The sequence below is a fragment of the Rhinolophus hipposideros genome, assembly GCF_964194185.1.
Source record: "Rhinolophus hipposideros genome assembly, chromosome: 12".
Lineage (NCBI taxonomy): Eukaryota > Metazoa > Chordata > Mammalia > Chiroptera > Rhinolophidae > Rhinolophus > Rhinolophus hipposideros.
The window spans coordinates 12,660,408-12,679,327 of record NC_138058.1 but is presented as its reverse complement, the minus strand read 5'-3'; the positions used below and the strand labels follow the sequence as shown (position 1 = coordinate 12,679,327).

Below are 18,920 nucleotides of genomic sequence, written 5' to 3'. Positions count from 1 at the left end.
TTCAGTTCATGTTCCTCCACAGGGTTTTAGAATCAACTCAGTTAAACGGCAGCAAGACCATCTCCTGTTGGATGGCCCTTTCTGGTTTGTGGTCGCACAAGGGGGTCACATCAGAGCCCATCTAACAGATGCACTGAGCTAGAGCCACTCATCTGAGGTGTCACACACCAGCCTGGCTGGGAACAGGGACACAGGCATGGCTGAGCCCAGCCACCCTTCTCCACTCCAGCTGGCAGCTCGTCCAGGGCAGCAGGCCAGTTGCTCAGAACTTTGTACAGAATACAGTCACCCTTGCGCTCCAGAAAAAAACGTGGCGGGACCCAATACCCACGGTCTTACAAAACCTCTGCCCCTCATGGTCCGAGAAGCCCTGGGTGTGCAGGTGAGGGGGTGCACACGCGTAGATGGAGCTGGCCTGGGTTCTAGATGACCAGCCTTATCATCTCACAGGGGCCAAAAACACTGTCCTGTCAGTGAAGACATTCTGTGTCATAGCCTGGATGAGCACATCACGTCTTGAGGGGCCTGGGGATGCCAGGGGGTTGCTGGACACTCGCAGGGGCCAGCACTGCCCCATGGGCCCTGGGCACCAAGGAGCATGGGTGTTCCTGCTTTGCCAGCCTGGAGCCTGTCCCCATGATGCCAGGCTGGCACATGGTGCCTCTGTTTGTGGATGAAGGCATACCTGAAACGGTGTGCTGTATTTTTCTAGATGCATGATCACAAAGCCCGTCTCCTGCCAACGCGCCCCCCCATCCCCCTCTCCCTGCCCCAAGCACAGAGCTCTGAGACTGGGTCCTCCATTCAGAGCACATCCAGCCAGGGGATGGACATCTCAGTGTGACACCTGAGGCCAGCAAAGTGACACCGAACCAGAAAGGCAGCATTGGACCAGAGGCAGAGCCGAGGGGCTGGTCTCTGGTGCAGCCTGACCACAGACAGCATGCTGGGGCCTGCAGGACACAGCATGTGGCAGCTCATCCTTAAAGCCCAGCTGCTCAGCATCACCCCTACGTCTCCCAGTAGTTGAGTTAAATTGGGATGGACAGACAGGTGGAAACCACTTTACTTGACCTCTTGCCCTTTGCAATGACCTGCATTCAAGTTCAGAGCCCAGCCACAATTTTCACTTCAAGTCACATGAATGGAAAATGGGTCCCAGGAACCCTCATCTCTAACATAAGCTAATCCAGCACTTAATTCTTTGTGGAACAAAGTGGGGCACACATGTTTAAAACATCTGTTTCCTTCCTGTTCTGGGGCTGTCTAAAGCAGAGCCAGACTGCCGAGCTGGGAACACTCCCTCTGCCGTAGTAACTCAGAGGCTGAGAGGTGAGGAGGACAGAGAGGTGGAGACAACATGGAGCCATGCTTGTAGAAGCCACGTCCCAGGGCAGGAGGAAAGTGCCGGAGAGCTCAGCTAATGTCTCTGGGCCCTGCTCGCTCATTTTTGGAATCCCCCGTGAACACTGAGGGTGGGAGCCTTGGACTCAGCACACACGAATGACAGGATGCAGAGACCAGACACCCTGGTGGCCCTGGCTGGCTGTTGGGGAATAAGATCCCTCCCCTTCCTCCTCCCCTCATCCCTTCCTCTGTCCTTTATCTTCCCAGTGGAAGTGGAACCAGTGCCACGTCCAGAAATAGAAGGCATTTATAAAAATAATAATAAAAGTACTAAACAATGTCATCAATTCTGGTTCTGAGCTCTGGTCCTTTCACTCCTTGTTGACAGGGAAAGAAATTGGCAAGGGTTATGGAGATGCCAAAGACACCTTAACACTAAACCAAGACATTCTCTGTGACACAATCAGATAGACTGAATGCAAACTAAGACGGGATAATTTTCTTGCATGGTGAGCCAATTATCAAAGGCTGTGTCACGGACCATTCCAAAGCCCCTCACTGAACACTGAGAGTCTCGGTCACATATTTACTCTGGTAGTGACAGGTGTACACACCACCGAGGCTTTGTGGGGTGGGAGGTCCCTGGGGCCAGGCAGCGAGAATGGAAATAGTTCACCCCAGAGGGTGTGTTGCCTTGGCCTGCTTTATGCTAGTTCAGGGGACAGGGCGCTGAGTTTGGAGCTGAGGATAGAGCCCCTAGCCCCAACGAGGGAAGCCCAAGGACATTACCTGGGTGGGAGCGCTGCAGGACAGATGAGCCAGGTCCCCGATCCTGGCTGCGGCTCGGGGATCACTAGAGCTGATCAGAACAGGAGCACTAATTTCCATGGAATGCCTGTGGCTGGCGGCCTGCGAGGACCTGTGTGTCACGCTGAGTGCAGTGAAGGAGTGGCGTTTCTTGGCATTCTTCTTGCCGTCCACACGCTGCTGAAAGGCACTGACTGCCCCTGTGCTGCTTAAAGTGGGACCCGGGGCCACACTGGCCACCGCAGCAGGGTCGGAGGGCAATGAGGCGTGGCAGCCAGACACAGCAGCTGGGCAGGGCTTGTCCATCTCAATAAGCTGCTTGGCAGAGTCGTTGAGCTAAGTGAGAAAGGGGGAGAGGGGGGTGGCTTCATTAAATAATGATCACATGCTACGTCCAGCTCTCTGAGCTCTCCCAGCCTGTGCATTCACATTTAAAAGCTGACAATGTGCTCAAATTGATCAGATCTTTCTTACAGGGCATCCAGTATGAATGATGCAGTAAAAAAACCAAAAAACAAAACCAAACACACACACACACACACACACACAACAAAGGCTGGAGTGACATCTGCAGATTTAATTGAAAAGATTTCTGGGGCAGCTGTGTTTTCTAAGGGCTGGCTACCACATGTGCCCCAATATAGCCCCAGTGTTTTCCTGAGCTGCCCATTTCTGAGGTGCGAGGTACAGACCTTAAGAGAGTGAGAGACCACAGAGAGAGGAGCAGGGAACGCCCAGCCATCGCCTGACATTCACCATGACAACAGGTTCCTGGACTGCTTTGCACAATGCGGTCACTCTGGTAGGAGAATTCAAGGCATGTGACCAGAACGCACTTCCTAACCACTGGCGACTGCAGGTGGCAAGCAAGTCTGGCCGGGTGAGCCTGGGACCCCTGGATGTTCTCTTCAGTGAAAACCCAGAGCTGACCTGACCCTGGTCCTGACTCCTAATGCAGTGAGGAGTCAATACGGCATTACTGTCAACGATTGGGCAAGGACTCAGGATAGGACCCCTTCCCTCTCCCCTGACCTACTCCACAAAGTAGCAGGTGCTTTTAGAGGAAAGAGTTTGATTCCGGTGGAGCTTATCGGGCCTCGTCCATGACAGCCTGAGGCAACTGAGCATCCGTACTCAGTGGCTAACGAAGGCTTCTGGCCCAGCTCTGCTGGTGGTGGCTGCAGGGGCTGTGGGAGGAGAGACAACCTATTCTCCAACAGGGGGTCCACCAGGGCCTCAGGTTACATGAAGGGTCCGTCGTAGGAGCCATAGTGTCTCTCTAACTCCTACACTTGGAGCAAGTTTTTCATTCAAGGTGTACGATGGAGACCCTTCCCTCTCGGGTTGTACTTGGCTCAACCTCGGTTCATGCCTAAACATGGGACTTACAGTGACTGAAACAATGAAGTGGAGGGAGCTAGTTTCTGTGTGTTCAGTGTGGCCAGGAAGAAAATTGGATGTGAGACTCAGCTTGGGGCCATCTCCACACGATGGGTTCAACGAATGCCATTATGCTAGACAAAAGCCTGTAAACTTCCATTCTTTCTGCCTCATCTTTTCAGAAGTAGCTGAAGAAATTGAGTCAAGGTCAGCTAGCCTTCTGGGGACCTACCCTGAGAAGCACAGAGTTAAACATGACGAAACTCTGGCCCTTGCTTTTTGTTTTCCCCTCACCTGACAAAAAGGGTGTGGGTGTCATGGGCTCAGAGGAGGCCTTCACAAGCCTCTGTCCTGCACAACTAGGCAGCAGCAGCCCCCGTAATACCTACACCAGCAGCGTGGGCGCCCCAGCACTGCCTATTGACAACCAGTATGCAGCCGGACCCAACTGTGGCGCAGAGCACAGCCCGGCCAGAGTCTGCTGGATTCCCAAGGCTGGCTGAGGCACCATCCCTGCTCAATCCTTTTCCCTTTCCAGACACCACATTCCCAAATGTCTCCCCTACGGACATAAGCTCTGTGTGGTCCCTACGGTGAAACTCCCGGACAAAAGTCACCGTAGGTCTTGGCTCTGCTCTCTCAAGGCATTTGATGGAGAGGCCTGAGACTTTCCCTCACCTGACCCGGAACAAGTGAAAACAGCCAGAAGCCAGCAGGCTGGGTTCTTGCAGGTGGACAGGGATGTCCCCAGCCCCATTCTATTTATTTTCAATGGGTTCAATGATGGAAAGGCCCCCCACTCTGAAAAAGCACCTGTTTTCCTAAAATTTACTTCCAGATCAGGGCCTTGTTCATGGCTTTCCTATGTGATCGAAGGGAAGCACAGGTATGCCTTTCCCCGAGAGGCCTACAAAGTGAGGTCTCAGGTCGCTAGCTACCACCGGGCAGACCAAACCCGTACTAACTGCTGGCAGAGCTAACCGATGTGTTCCTGACATTGCCTTAGCCACATGGTAATAAAAGTAGAAAAGTGAAAACGGAGAAGTAGAAAGACAAATGCACCATCTCACGTAGTCTTTCTGCCTACCCGGATTCCAGATGTGGGGGAGGGGGTTTTGGATGATGGCTGCGCATAGGAGGCAGAGATAATATTCCCACCACAATGCCGGGGACTTCCAGGTCCGAGCTGGCCGACAGGCCTTATGCCCAGAGACCTAGAGTTTCAGTGTGTCCAGGCAGAGCCCCAGGCCATCCCCAAGCAGGTCTCACATGAGTGCCGTGAGCTCAGAAGTGGCCCTGGAGTCAGTCCCCTGTTTAAGACATGGGACAGGCCTCGGCTTGGTCAGGACGGTCCACCCACATTTTTTCCTGCCAGGATGGGACAATGGCATGGAGTGTCCCGGGGAGGGACCCCCACGGTAGGAGTGAGGGACGGTGGAAGAGGAGTAAGGCACACCAAAGACTAATCTCTTCTTCACACTTGGCCAAGCTGTGCTGCTCTGGGAAATGCTCAGCGAGGGAGCACCAAGCATATGAACTGCACCCTACATGCTCCACTGCCTCCCACACTGGCAGCGTGCAGCTTCCCCTGTACCACGGCCACTTCCCAGGCCAAAGGCACTTCCGAGGGAGAGGCCTCTGGCTGCTGGCGGAGCACAGCAGGTCAGGTAGGTTTTCCAGGCCTGGAGTGCATGACCACCTCCCTCAGCACTCACGGCCAAGATCAGCCTCTTGCCCCAGAGGTCAGGGGAGGAGGCATAACACAGAGCCCTGCTGGGACACCAACACACCTGCAAGCCAGATGGGGACAGAGAGGGGCAAAGGGAAGCCAAAGCAAAGACTGTGCAATGCAGTTTAGTGCTGAGGGTAAGGCACAACCTGAGATGCCAGTTTAGACAAGGGGTGAGTCAACAGAGGCCACTGTGGGGAGCAGTTTGAAGCCTTCCTTAGGGAATGGACTGAGCAAGGTCTGGAAGGGTGCAGAGGGTTCCCATGGGAGTAGGGAGAGGATGTGGACTAGGAAATCCACCAAGGCTGGAGGTGCTTGCAGGCAGGTAAAGGCAAACTGCAGCCAGCTGTGGATCTGCAGGTTATAGGTGCAGGAGCCACACCCATGCCCTTGGCTGAGCCCAGAACGTAGGCTGGAGCCAGGTGGGGGCTGGGCCAGGAAGGGCCATGCCACATGCCACCACACAGTGGAGTCTGGCCTCCGGCCTGGATTAGGAGAGTCCCTTAGCCCTGAGCCAGTGGAGGAGGACACCAGGTTCTCACTCAGCATACACTACTAGGGCTTGCAGTGGGTAGCATCTTGATGAGTTAGGGGAAAAAAAAAAAGGTAAAGCCCCGCTGAATGTCAGTAGTGACAGCAGCGGAAGTTTCACCTCTGTGGATCACACACTGCCTTCAGACGGGCCCGGGCACAGCGCCATCAGCATTTTCATTACAAATACCTGTCTTTCAGAGGGAGGTTATGAAAAACTCACTCCAGGCTCCAACATGTATGATCTAAATCCAGGGCTATTTCCTTTGAAATGCTTCCTCCAACTGGGCTCAGCTGTTTTGCTCTAGTTTATGGCTCTCATTCACCTGCTTCCTCAGCAGTGCTACCATCTCAAAGAACAAACCGGGCCCGTTCCCTCCCACAGCCCTTGGTGGGGTGCCCAAAGAGTCCGACTCCGGGACCCCAGTGTTCTGCACCCACCCTGCAGGGCCAAAATCAAAACAGAAGCAGAAAGGTACAATGCCTCCCATTTATCAGCATTGGAACGGTCTAAACACTACCTGCCATGTGTCTTCACTCGGAAGGTTTTTATATTCCTGAGGCAGGGCTCCGATAACTCCATTCTTCCCCAAAGCAACAGGCCTGGACTGTCTCACTTACTTCCCCCATGACACTGTTGACTATTAGAAACTCCATCTTCAAAATCAGGAAATCCCGGCCCTGACAGATCACGTGTCCGCACCCCCAGAACACACAGAGCCATGATGGAGCCGAGGCATGGCCGCCGAGAGCATGGCGTCACCTGGCCCCTCGGCAGTGCCATCTATCGCCACGCAGCCCACCACCAGCACTCGTCAGTCCTCAACACGTCCCGTCCCCCAGGGGCTACTCCCAAATAACTGCAGTACCCTTCTTGAGGGAGAGCTAGGGTGCGGTGGTATCACGCTTTTCTCACTCATGCCTTAACGAGCCGAAGCCCACAGTGGGTGCTGAAGTGAGGGCCAGTGCACTTCCGTTACAGATAGTACTTTCTACAAACCATAGGAAAAGTAAGAATTTCTGTTTCCAAGTGGTGAATTCTCAACATTTCATCAGCAGCTCTAGAGCCCCTCACATCTCTGCAGGAAGCGAGGGAACTTCCAGTGAAAGGCCTCCTGATGAGAGAAGCAGTTCAGTTTTATCTTCTTTACTGGGGACAAATGGCTTCTTATTGGAGATATATATAATAGAATTAGCCAGCAATTGACCCCCCCACGCCTGGAGCCCCTGGCTTGCTAGACTTTGGTAAGTGCAGTGGCAAACAGACTGGGTGTGGTGGAATCCACGACGACTGTTGTACCTCTGGGTACAACAATGGAGGCAAAGCTCATTGTCCAGGGACGCTGCCACCACCTTTTCAACAAGCTCTTATTAGCCATGTGGCAGGATGCTCAGGGCTGGGCCTGGCAGCTAGCGGTGGGTGGGTGGGAGGTGCCCAGCAGTTCTTAAGAAAAATAACAAGGAAAGTGATGGGCACAGCAACCCCTCTGTCCTAGCCCACAGGAAGGAAGTCCAATCTCAACACATCGGCAGCCGGAAGCAAGGGGGCTGCGGCTGCGGCTAAGACCTGAGGGAGGGGAGTATGTCTTCCCTTTCATGGAAATCAAGGGACAAGCGTGCTGGAGAGCGAGTGCTCACAATTGAAAAAGAAGGTGAGCAATGAATCTTTAAATGGACACACCATTCAGACAACAAATCTTTGAGCACCTGCCATGTCCTAGAGCAGATTCTAGGTGCTGAGGATGCTATACTGAACACAAGAACCTGCTCTAATAAAGCTTAGACTTCAGTGTGCATTGAATTACGCAGGGAGCTTGTTAGAGGTGCCGATTCTGGTTTAACAGGTCTGGCATGGCACTCCCCAAGCTTCTGCCTTTCTATAAGTTCCCAGGAGACAAAGCTGCTTCTCTTGACAGACCCCATTTGACTAGCAAGGTTCTAGAACTCTGCTTTGCAACTTGTAGCTTCACCCTACTCACAAAATAATCACATGACCAAAGACAGCAGCTTCTGCTTGGCATTTCCTTTAATGCACTACTCCTCTCACAGTGGGCTGAGTTCAGAATGGGCCACCACACAGGGTACTTGGCCTATTATTCCTTAGAGCGTCACAAACTCAAGAGTGGAGAAAGAAGGGCCTTTACCTGCCTCAAACTTTTGTCAGGACACATCTCTGGAACTTCCTGCTTCGGCAAGATGGGCAGGCAAAGACTGCTGAGCTGCACTGATCAGTGCTTCTTTGTTGCAAAACACTTCATTTTTTATAAGATAAAACCATCAGCAGGGCCGGGTGAGAACAGAATCATTTCCTTTCAACTCTGGCATGCAGCACCCCACTGATTAAAGGCTGGAACACAGCTACAGCCTTTGAGGAAAAAATAAGGGCTCTGGATGGTTGACTGAGTCAGTCAAAGCAAGTGGCCTGGTGATGACCACCAGCCAAGCATATCTGAGATCTACCTTCGTCACCACAAAGGCTCACCTGACACTTATACCAACCTTCTGAGGCGATATCAACATGAGAAAAGTGAGTTTAAGTGCCCAGAGAGTTTAAGAGGCTCAGAGAGTTTAAGTGCCTTGTTCTAAATCATACAGTCAATAAGTGGCACCATAATTGTCACTCATACCTTTTCTACCACATCTCATTGCATCTGTCGCCATTTGCTTTTACCTCAGAGTGTGGGGATGCTATTCTGATTAGGTTAAAAATTAACATATCCACTGAGCTATATATCTGCCTTTGGCAATTGGAGGGTGTTGGGTTCATTTTAGATATTCAGATGTAGGTCTTTAGACATCAGAAACACTCTTTTGGCATGAAAATGAGGTCAGGCAAATTCTCACACTGGGAGGAAGGACTCCAGCTACAGTTACCAAGGGTGGAAGACCATTTCTGTTCCTTCCTTTTATTTACTGAGAAAGCTGAATTCCAGACATTTGTAGTACCACGTGCCAACACCCTGGGGCTGACACTGTCCCATTCATTCAACAGGTATTTGTCGTTCAACTGTTGTGGGAGGGGTTTTACCCTTGAAGCGATTCCCATTCTCAGAATTAGGTATTTTACAAAGCGATAAGTAATGGCAGAGCACTGCAGTGGGGTAATGGAAACCCAGATGAGAGACAGGCTTCCCTGGCTGATGGAAAGCCCCCCGTGTGACCCAAACCTCACCCAGCACAAGGGAGCTGCCTCTTTTCCATTCTGTCCTCTCTGGGTTTGTGCTCAAGCCTTGCTCCTCCTCTCAGGGTGACTGAAGCATACAGGTGAGGCTCTAGTTACATGGCCAAAGTGGGCTGGAAAACTGAGGCAATTATTCAGATAATGGAGGTTTAAAACAAGAAATATCCAGGAGTTAAGATGAACAAGAAAACAATCCCACTTACAATGGCATAAAAACAAATACAGAGGAATAATTTTAACCAAGGAGGTAAAAGACCTGTACCTAGAAACCCATAAGACATCGAAGAAAGAAACTGAAGACACAAATAAATAGAAGGATATACTGTGCTCATGGATTGGAAGAATAAACATTGTTAAAATGTCCATACTACCCAAAGCAATGTACAGATTCAATGCAATCCCTATCAAAACACCAATGGCATTTTTCACAGAACTAGAACAATTAATCCTAAAATTTTATGGAACCACAAAGGACCCCAAATAGGCAAAGCAATTTTGAGAAACAAAAACAAAGTTGGAGGTATCATATTACCTGATATCAGACTATACTAAAAGCACGTAATAACCAAAACAGCATGGTTTTGGCATAAACACACACACACACACACACACACACACACACACACACACACACTCCAATGGAACAGAACGGAATGCCCAGAAATAAACCCATGTCTATATGATCAATTCATCTATGACAAAAGAGGCAACAAAATACAATGGGGTAAAGACATAAAAGACAGCTTCTTCAATAAATGGTGTCGGAAAAAGTGGACAGATACATGTGAAAAAATGAAACTAGACCACTTTCTCACACTATATATGTATATATATATTTACATCTATATATATCTAAATATCTATATCTATCCATCTCTCTCTCTCTCTCTCTCTCTCTCTCTATATATATATATATATATATACGAATATATACGTATATATATGAATTAAATATATATATATTTAATTATATATATATATATATATAAATATATATATATATTAAATATATATATATTTAAATATATATATATTTATATTTATATATTATATATATATTAAATATATATATATTATATATATATACGAATATATACGTATATATGAATATATACGTATATATATGAAATATATACGTATATATATGAATTAAAGACTTAAATGTAAGGCCTGAAACCATGAAACTCCCAGAAGAAAACAGGCAGTGAACTCTCTGACATTTCTCTTAGCTATATTTTTTTGGATATGTCTCTTCGGGCAATGAAAACAACAATGAAAAATAAAGAAATGGGACTACATCAATTTGAAAAATTTTCACACAACTAAGAAAACCATCAACAAAATGAAAGGACAACCTACTGAATGGGGGAAGATACTTACCAACATACATCCAATAAGAGGTTAATATCCAACATATATAAGGAATTCATGCAACTTAACACCAAAAAAAGAAAATTTCGATTAAAAAATGGGCAGAGGACGTGAACAGACATTTTTCCAAAGAGGAGATGACCAACAGACACACGAAAAAATGCTCATCACTAACTATCAGGGAAATGCAAACCAAAACCACAATGAGGTATCACCTCACACCTGTCAGAATGGCTAGCTTCAATAAAACGACAAACAGTAAGTGCTAGAAAGAATGTGCAGAAAAGTGCACCTTGTCGTGCACTGTTGGTGGAATTGCAAAGTGGTGAAGCCACTATGGAAAACAGTATGGAGGTTCCTCAAAAAATAAAATTAGAACTATCATATGACCCAGCAATCCCACTTCTGGGTATTTATCCGAAGAAATTCAAAACTAATTTAAAAACATGTATGTACACCTATGCTCACTGCAGCGTTATTCGCAATAGCCCAAGATATGGAAGCAACCTTGGTGTCCATAGATAGATGAATGGACAAAGAAGAAGTGCTCCATATGTATAGTGCAATTACTAGGCCATAAAAAAGAATGTAATCTTACTCCTTATGACAACATCGATGGACCTAGAGAGTATTATGCTAAGTGAATTAAGTTAGAGAAAAACAAACACAATATGTTTTCAGTTATATGTGGAATCTGAAAAACAAGATAAATGAACAAACAAAACTGAAACAAACTCAGATACAGAGAACAAATTCATGGTTGCCAAATGGGAGGGAGGGGTAAGGGAATGGGCGAAAAAGGATTAAAAAGTACAAATTGTTAGTTATAAAAATAGTTACAGGGATGTAAAGTACAGGATAGGAAATACAGTCAATAACATTGTAATAACTATGCATGGTGTCAGATGGGTGCTAGAGTTAACAGGGTGATCACTTCATAAGATATACAAATGTCTAATCTCTATGTTGTACACCTGAAACTAATATCATATTAGGATGTCAACTGTAATTGAAAAATAAATAATAATAAAAAAAGACAAAGGTGTAGATCTGAACTGTGCAGACAACTGTCTAATCTTGCATGTAAAGATTGAGTATAGGCAAGGGTTTTGGAAGAAATGATACCTAAAAATTAAAGTACAGAAAAGGAGAAGTGGAATTCATTTCAGCACCCTGTTATCATAGACTGGACAAAGTCCCAACTCGGTCGCCTGCCAGGCCACTTCCCATGAAGACTTGTCATTCCACCAGCCTCTGGAATAACGTGGAGAGCAGGGGTTGTTTCACTTGCTCCATGGTGCTGGCAGGTCTGGGGGGTAGTCTGGCGAAGCTATGGACCACCTTGACAACCAGTCCCCGCCCCTTGCTCTCATGAAGACAGTGGCATTCACGTGTAACCCGTGTGACCTGTGATCCTGCTGCTGGCTCTGATAGTGTCTTTCTCAGAATCAGAGGGGCACCCTGGTTCGCTACTGACACATGGGACATGGCTATGAGTCCAGGCAATGACCTCACCACTACCACCCAACCCAAGCCACCCCGCAACAGAAGGTCAGCATATTCTTATTGGTGAGGGGGTCCCTCCACTACAGCCAGAAAACAAGCACAGCACTCCCTTTCTCTGAGCTTCTGCTCAAAGTTGTCACCCCTTACTTCCTGGGCACTCACCCAATTAACATGGGGTGACGCTTCCTCTTTGAGGTCAGCCTCCTTTACTGTGTCAGCAATCATGCTCTTACTTAGCATGAAGGCTTGCAAGACAGAAGATTTCAGAAAAAGTTGGAAACAAATTAAAATAAGAGAGCAGACAACTTCACTCATTTGTTAAGAACGTGCACAAGTCACAAAAAGGCCATGAGTAGCGAAGAGTTAAAAACAGCTCCTTAGCTGGGTGTGTCCTGTAATCAGAGGAAGCATTTGTTAGAAGCTTTTTAAAAAAGATTTTTATTAAAATATAGCTACCATACAATATTATATTAGCTTCAGGTGTACACCATAGTTATTCAACATTCATATACCTAAAGAAGTGATCACCATGATAAGTCCAGCAACCATGTGACACTGTACCATGCTATCACAATATTGTTGACTAAATTTCCTATACTGTATATTACATTCCCATAACTTATTTGTTTTATACCTGGAAATTTGGAGCTCTTATTCCCCTTCACCTCCCCTACCCCCGATTTTTTTAATTTTTAAATTATAGTTGACATTCAATATTATATTAATTTCAGATATATAGCACAGTGGTTACACATTTATATAATTTAAGAAGTGACAAGTCTAGTGTCCACCTGTTACTACACATAGTTATTACCATATTATTGACTATATTCCTTATGCTTTACTTTATATCCCATGATTATTTTGTAACTGCCAATTTGTACTTCTTTTGAGTGGTTACCATTAAGTTTATGTAAAAAAATGTTTGATATTTAGAGTATTCCATTTTCTTCAGCACGCTTACTTTCTCCATTCCCATATTCCGGTTCAGGCCTTTACGCTCCCCCTTCTTATGTTTCGGTTGCCACAAATTGTCCCTGTTGCTGGTGGTAGAATAGCCTCCTTTAGTATTTCTTATAGTGCAGGTCGTGTATTAGAAAATTCCCTCAGCTTCTGTATGTCTGGAAAAGTCTTTATTCCTTCTTCATATCTAAAGGAGATCTTTGCTGGATATATTATTCTTGGCTCATAATTTCTCTCTTTCAATAGTTTGAATATTTGGTTCCACTCCCTTGTGGCTTGTAGAGATTCTGCTGAATAATCTGATGATAATCTAATGGGCTTTCCTTTGTAGGTTACCGTCTTCTTTTCCCTGGCTGCCTTGAGGATTATTTCTTTGTCGTTGAGTTTAGCTAGCTTCAATACAGTGTGCCTTGGAGAAGGCCTGTTGGGATTGAGGTAATTAGGTGTTCTATTTGCTTCTTGGATTCCAGGATCCAGTTCTGTCCACAAGTTTGGGAAGTTCTCATCGACAATTTGTTTGAATATGTTCTCTGTTCCCTTCTCTCTTTCTTCTCCTACTGGTATGCCCATTATTCTTATATTGCTCTTTCTGATGGAGTCAGAAAGTTCTTGTAGAGTTCTTTCATTTCTTTTAAGTCTCAAGTCTCTTTCTTCTTCCATCCATGTCATTTCCAGGTTTCTAACTTCGATGTCACTGATTCTTTCCTCCATCTGGTCAACTCTACTACCTAAGCTGGTTATTTCATTCTTAATTTCTTCTATTGAGTTCTTAATCTCCAGAAATTCCGTTTGGTTCTTTTTTAAAATTTCAATCTCTTTCGTAAAATGCTCATGTTGTTCTTTGATTGTGTTTCTGAGTTCATTAAACTGCCTTTCTGTGTTTTCTTGCATCTCGTTGAGTTTTTTCAGAACTGCAACCTTGAATTCTCTATCAATTAAGTCACATATTTCCATGTCTTTAAGTTCCTTTTCTGGAGACTTTTCACTTTCTTTCTGAGCTGTCTTGTTGCCGTGGTTATTCATGGCAATTACTGATTTATTATTTCTCTTCCTAGACATCTTCAGGAACGGTTTCAGCAACAGGTTGATAGGAAGCGGTCTTTCTTTTGTTTTCAAGTACTTGTTGGTAGAATGTTTTATTTTCTTTCCGACTGCAGCCTTTTCTCTCTCTCTCACACAGTAGTGCTATGTTTTTTTCTGCACTATTGCAACTTCTCTCACAATGTGGGGATTCCCTGTTCGACAGGCTCCTCCTCCGTTAATAGTTCGCCTGGGTCAGGACGCAGTGTCTGTGTGGGTATGCGGAGAGCTTTTGAAGTTCCAAAGCTCTTCCTGCACCAGATTCAGAGCCCTTGTGTTTCAGCAGTTCTGTTTACTCCTGCAGGGATCTGCCAAGATAGGTGGGGCCAGGGGCATGGTGAGTTGTGAGAGGTGGCCCAGAGCAATGGCGGTGACCACCACCACAGCCGGTCCTGCTTCCACAGCTCCTTCTCCTTTGCTGGAACTAGTTGGGCTGCGAATCTGTGTCTGCGGTCCACAGTTCTCAGAACAGCAAATATTCTTTTTTTTTGAGTTGTTTTTTTTTTTTTGGTTTTGTTTGTAAATTTATTGGGGTAACAATTGTCAGTGAAATTACATAGATTTCAGGTGTACAATTCTGTATTACATCATCTATAAATCCCATTGTGTGTTCACCACCCAGTAGAACAGCAAATATTCTGTTCTTTTGATCTCATACTGCTACTGTTCCGCTTCTAGCACCGGGCAGGTTGGGGTGGGGCGAGCTCTGGGAGGCTAGGGAGGGAGCGGCTTGTCTCAATGTCTATGGCTTCCGTTCTCTGCTCAGCAGTGAGGGATTAAACCACTGTTTTCAGCTTTCTTTCCTCAGTCTTTTCTCCGAGGTCTCTGCCGTGAGCGTTGGGTTCAGTCGTGTTATATGCTGTCCCCTCAGCCCTGTGGGCCATAAACAGAGCCCTAGCAGTCCCAGTTCTTCCCTCTCCCGCAGCTGCAGTAGTTCCGGGATGCAGTGAGCTCTGAGCACTGAGCTAGGTCTGCGTCCTGTGCCTGCGCAGCTCTGTCTCCGCACTTCTCCCTTCTCTCCTCCCCTGCTCGCACGATCGCCCACCTTTAGGTGAATTCAGTAGTGGGCCCTTCATCTTGCCTGTCTGCTGTGCAGGGAGTCCTTTGTGGAGTTATAGTTGTTCGATTAGTTGTAAATTCCAGGGGAGATTTACAGAGGCTCACTTCACACTGCCATTTTGATGACATCTCCCAATTTGTACTTCTTAATCCCTTCCCCTTTTTCACCCTACCCCTTCCCACCTATCACCTCAACCAATCTAGTACCCATCTGACACCACACATAGTTATTACCATATTATTGACTGTATTCATTATGCTATACCCTACATCCCATGACTACTGTGTCATAAAAAATTTGTACATCTTAATCCCTTCTGCTTTTTAACACTCCTCCCAACCCGCCTCCCACCTGGCTACCATCAAAATGTTTTCTGTGTCTCTGAGTTTGTTTCTGTTATGTCTGTTCATTTATTTTGTTCTCTACATTTTAAACATTAAGTGAAATCATATTGCATGTGTCTTTCTCTGACACTCCACTCAACACAATACCCTCCAGGTCCATACATGCCATTGCAGATGGCAAGAACCCATTCCCTTCCATGGCTGAGCAATATTCCATTGCATATATCTACTACCTCCTCTTTATCCATTCATACTTTGATGGACAACCAGGCTGCCTCCACATCTTGGCCATTGTAAACAATGCTGCAATTAATAGATGGAGGCACACGTCCCCTGGAAGTAGTGTTTTGGGTTTCTTTGATAAATACCCACAAGTGGGATTACTGGGTCCTTCTTTGTCTCTGGTTATAGCCTTTGTTTTAAAGTCTATTTTGTCTGGTATGAGTATTGCTATACCAGCTTGTTTTTACTTTTGTTTCCATTTTCATGAAATATCTTTTTCCATCCCTTCACTTTCAGTCTGTGTGTGTCTTTCAATCTGAAGTGTGTCTCTTGTAGGCAGCATATGAAAGGGTCTTGTTTTCTTATCCATTCGGCCACCCTATCTTTTGATTGGAACATCTAATTCATTTACATTTAAAGTATTTGTTGATAAATATTCAGTTATTGCAATTTTATTATTCATATTTTTTAATCTTTTTTTTTTTCATCTTAAAGAAGTCCCTCTGCCATTCCTTATAGTACTGGTTTGGTGTTGATAAACCCCATTAGGTTTTCCTTGTCTGGGAAGCTCTTTATCTGTCCTTTGATTCTAAATGATAGCCTTGCTGGGTAGAGTAATCTTGGTTGCAGTTCCTAGCTATTCATCACTTTAAATACTTCATGCCAGTGCCATCTGGCCTGCAAAGTATCTGTTGAGAAATCAGCTGACAGTCTTATGGGAGCTCCCTTGTACATAACTAACTGCTTTTCATATGCTGCTGTTAAGATTCTCTCTTTGTTTTTAACCTCTGGAATTTTAATTATGATGTGTCTTGGTGTGGGTCTTTTGGGTTCATCCTGTTTGGGACTCTGCACTTTCTAGGCTTGTATATCTATTCCCTTCACCGGATTAGGCAAGTTTTTAGTCATTATTTCTTCAAATAGGTTTTCAATTCCTTGCTCTTTCTTCTCCTTCTGGTACCCCTATGATATGAATGTTGGTACACTTGATGTTGTTCCAGAAGCCCATTAAACTATCCTCATTTTGGGGGGTTCTTTTCTCTTTTTGTTGTTCTGATTGGATGTTTTCTGCTACCCTATCTTCTAAATCACTGATTTGATCCTCTGCTTCATCTAATCTAGTATTGATTCCCTCTAATGTATTCTTCACTTCAATTATTGTATTCTCTATTTCTGACTGGTTCCTTTTTATGATTTCTGTCTCTATTTTTCTATTTCCCATCTCTTTATTGAAGTTCTCCCTGAGATCACTGAGCATCCTTATAAACAGTGGTTTTTTTTTTGTTGTTGTTTGTTTGGTTTTTTTATTAAGCTTTTGTTTGTTTGTTTTAAATTATTATTAGTTTCAGGTGCACAAGACAAGGTAATACTTAGACGTTCATCATTTATATCCCTCACACTGTGGACCCCCCTCCCCCCATCCACTATCCCTCCGACATCGCACCGAGTCATCACATTATACATATAAAATTATAGTTGGCATTCACCATTGTTCAGTTTCAGGTGTACAGTACATTGATCAAGCATCTACATCTTCCCTGAGGTGGTCTCCCAAATGGGACACGTGTCCATCAGATACCCTACAAAATCTTTACAACATTATTGATTACATTCCCCAAATTATTTTTCAAAAACCCTGAGGCCATTTTGTGGTTACCGACTGTTTTCTAATCCCCTCACCTTTCCCCTTATCCCCACCCCACCGCCCATCTAACAACCCTCAGTTTTTCCTCTTTGTCCCCAAAACTGTTTCTGATTAGTTCATTCACTTATTCTTTTCTTTAGGTTCCGCATATTAAACAGTGTTTTGAACTCTGTGTCTGGTAGATTGCTTGTCTCCATTTCATTTAATTCTTTTTCTGGAGCTTCGTTCTGTTCTTTTATTTGGGACAAATTTCTTTATCTCCCCATTTTGTTTCTATGTATTAGGTAGGGCTGCTACCTATTAGGTAGGGCTGCTATGTCTCCATAAGAGTAGCCTTACGTAGTAGGTGACCTGTGGGGTCCAGTGGTGCAATATCCCTGATCACCTGAGCTGGGTGCTCCACGTGTGTCCCTTGTGTGGGTTGTGTGTTCCCTCTTCTTGTAGTTGAGCCTTGGTTGCACATCAATGTTGCTGTTTGCACATCAATGGGAGGGACTGATCCTTGGGCTGTCTTTTGTTTTGTTTGTTTTTTTTAAGACTTTTTTTTTGGGGAAGGGAAACAGGATTTTATTGGGGAACAGTGTGTACTTTCAGGATATTTTCCAAGTCAAGTTGTTGTCCTTTCAATCGTAGTTGTGGAAGGTGCAGCTCAGCTCCAGGTCCAGTTGCCACTGTTAGTTGCAGGTGGTGCAGCCCACCATCCCTTGCGGGAGTCAAACCTTGTGGTTGAGAGCCCACTGGCCCATGTGGTAATTGAAATGGTAGCCTTCGGCATTAGGAGCATGAAGCTCCAACTGCCTGAGCCACCAGGCCGGCCCTAGGGCTGACTGGTTTTGAGGACTGGCCATGACTATAGTGGAGGAGCAGTTGTGCAGGGACTGACCCTGTGAAGCAGGATTCACTATAGCAGGGCTCTGGTACCTAGCCAGTCTGCCATTTGGGTGTTTTGTCCTTGGAGGTGGTTGAGTGATGCTCTGGCTCTGTCTAAAGCTGGCCACTGAAGGCGCCAGCCCCAGAGACTCCTGGGAGGGGCCCCATTACAGGCCAAGTTCAGCTGCAGCTTGTGCCCTGCCCAGGACCACCAGGCAGGAGCCACAAAGCAATCTGCAGATGGCTGCCACCATGCTGGGTTTGGAGGTACCTTGAGAGGCCAAGCCACAAACCAATGTTTGCTGCTGCTACTGCAGGGGTTGGGGCTGCTCAGCAAGAGTTATGGGGCAGGCCAAAGCCAGATGCTGCTTGTTTGGGTTTTGTGAACCTTTGAGAGATTTTAGAAAAGTCCACAGCATGATCCAAGACAGGCCACTTGTATGGAAAAGTCACTCACTGAAAAAAGCTTGGGAGGGCCTGCAAGTTGGGTGAGGCAGGGTCTCAGGGAATCACAGGTGGTGGGGTAGTGAACAGTGTTAGACAGGTTGATGGACACTCCGATATGGTGGCCACCTGGGTCTGCACTGCAGGATGGTAGAGGTCTCAACAAAGAAACACAGATTCTGCCAGCACTTCTGTCTGAGAGAAAGATGCCCCTCCACCCCTCACCTTCAAGCTATACAACTCAGTTCTTTCCCATATGTCCTTGGTGCCTTTTGAGCCCCAGCACTGGAGCTCAGAGAGTATGAGTCCATCAGTGAATACATCCATACATGGGCCCTTTAAGGGGAGCACCTGGGACTCCAGACACCCTCTGTCTCACTCAGCCACAATCTCCATTAGTTTTCACAGCCAGAAGTTATGGGGACTACTCTCCCTGACAC

General features: G+C 46.1%; 1 protein-coding gene across 1 annotated transcript in view; it reads right to left on the bottom strand.

Moving 5' to 3' along the window:
• Positions 1 to 18,920, bottom strand: part of SH3RF3 (SH3 domain containing ring finger 3) — a 353,595-nt gene that overhangs the window by 94,328 nt on the left and 240,347 nt on the right. The window contains exon 4 of the mRNA XM_081068500.1: positions 2,137 to 2,490. Within this exon, the coding sequence (XP_080924626.1) occupies positions 2,137 to 2,490 (354 nt within the window). The remainder of the gene's footprint in view (positions 1 to 2,136; positions 2,491 to 18,920) is intronic.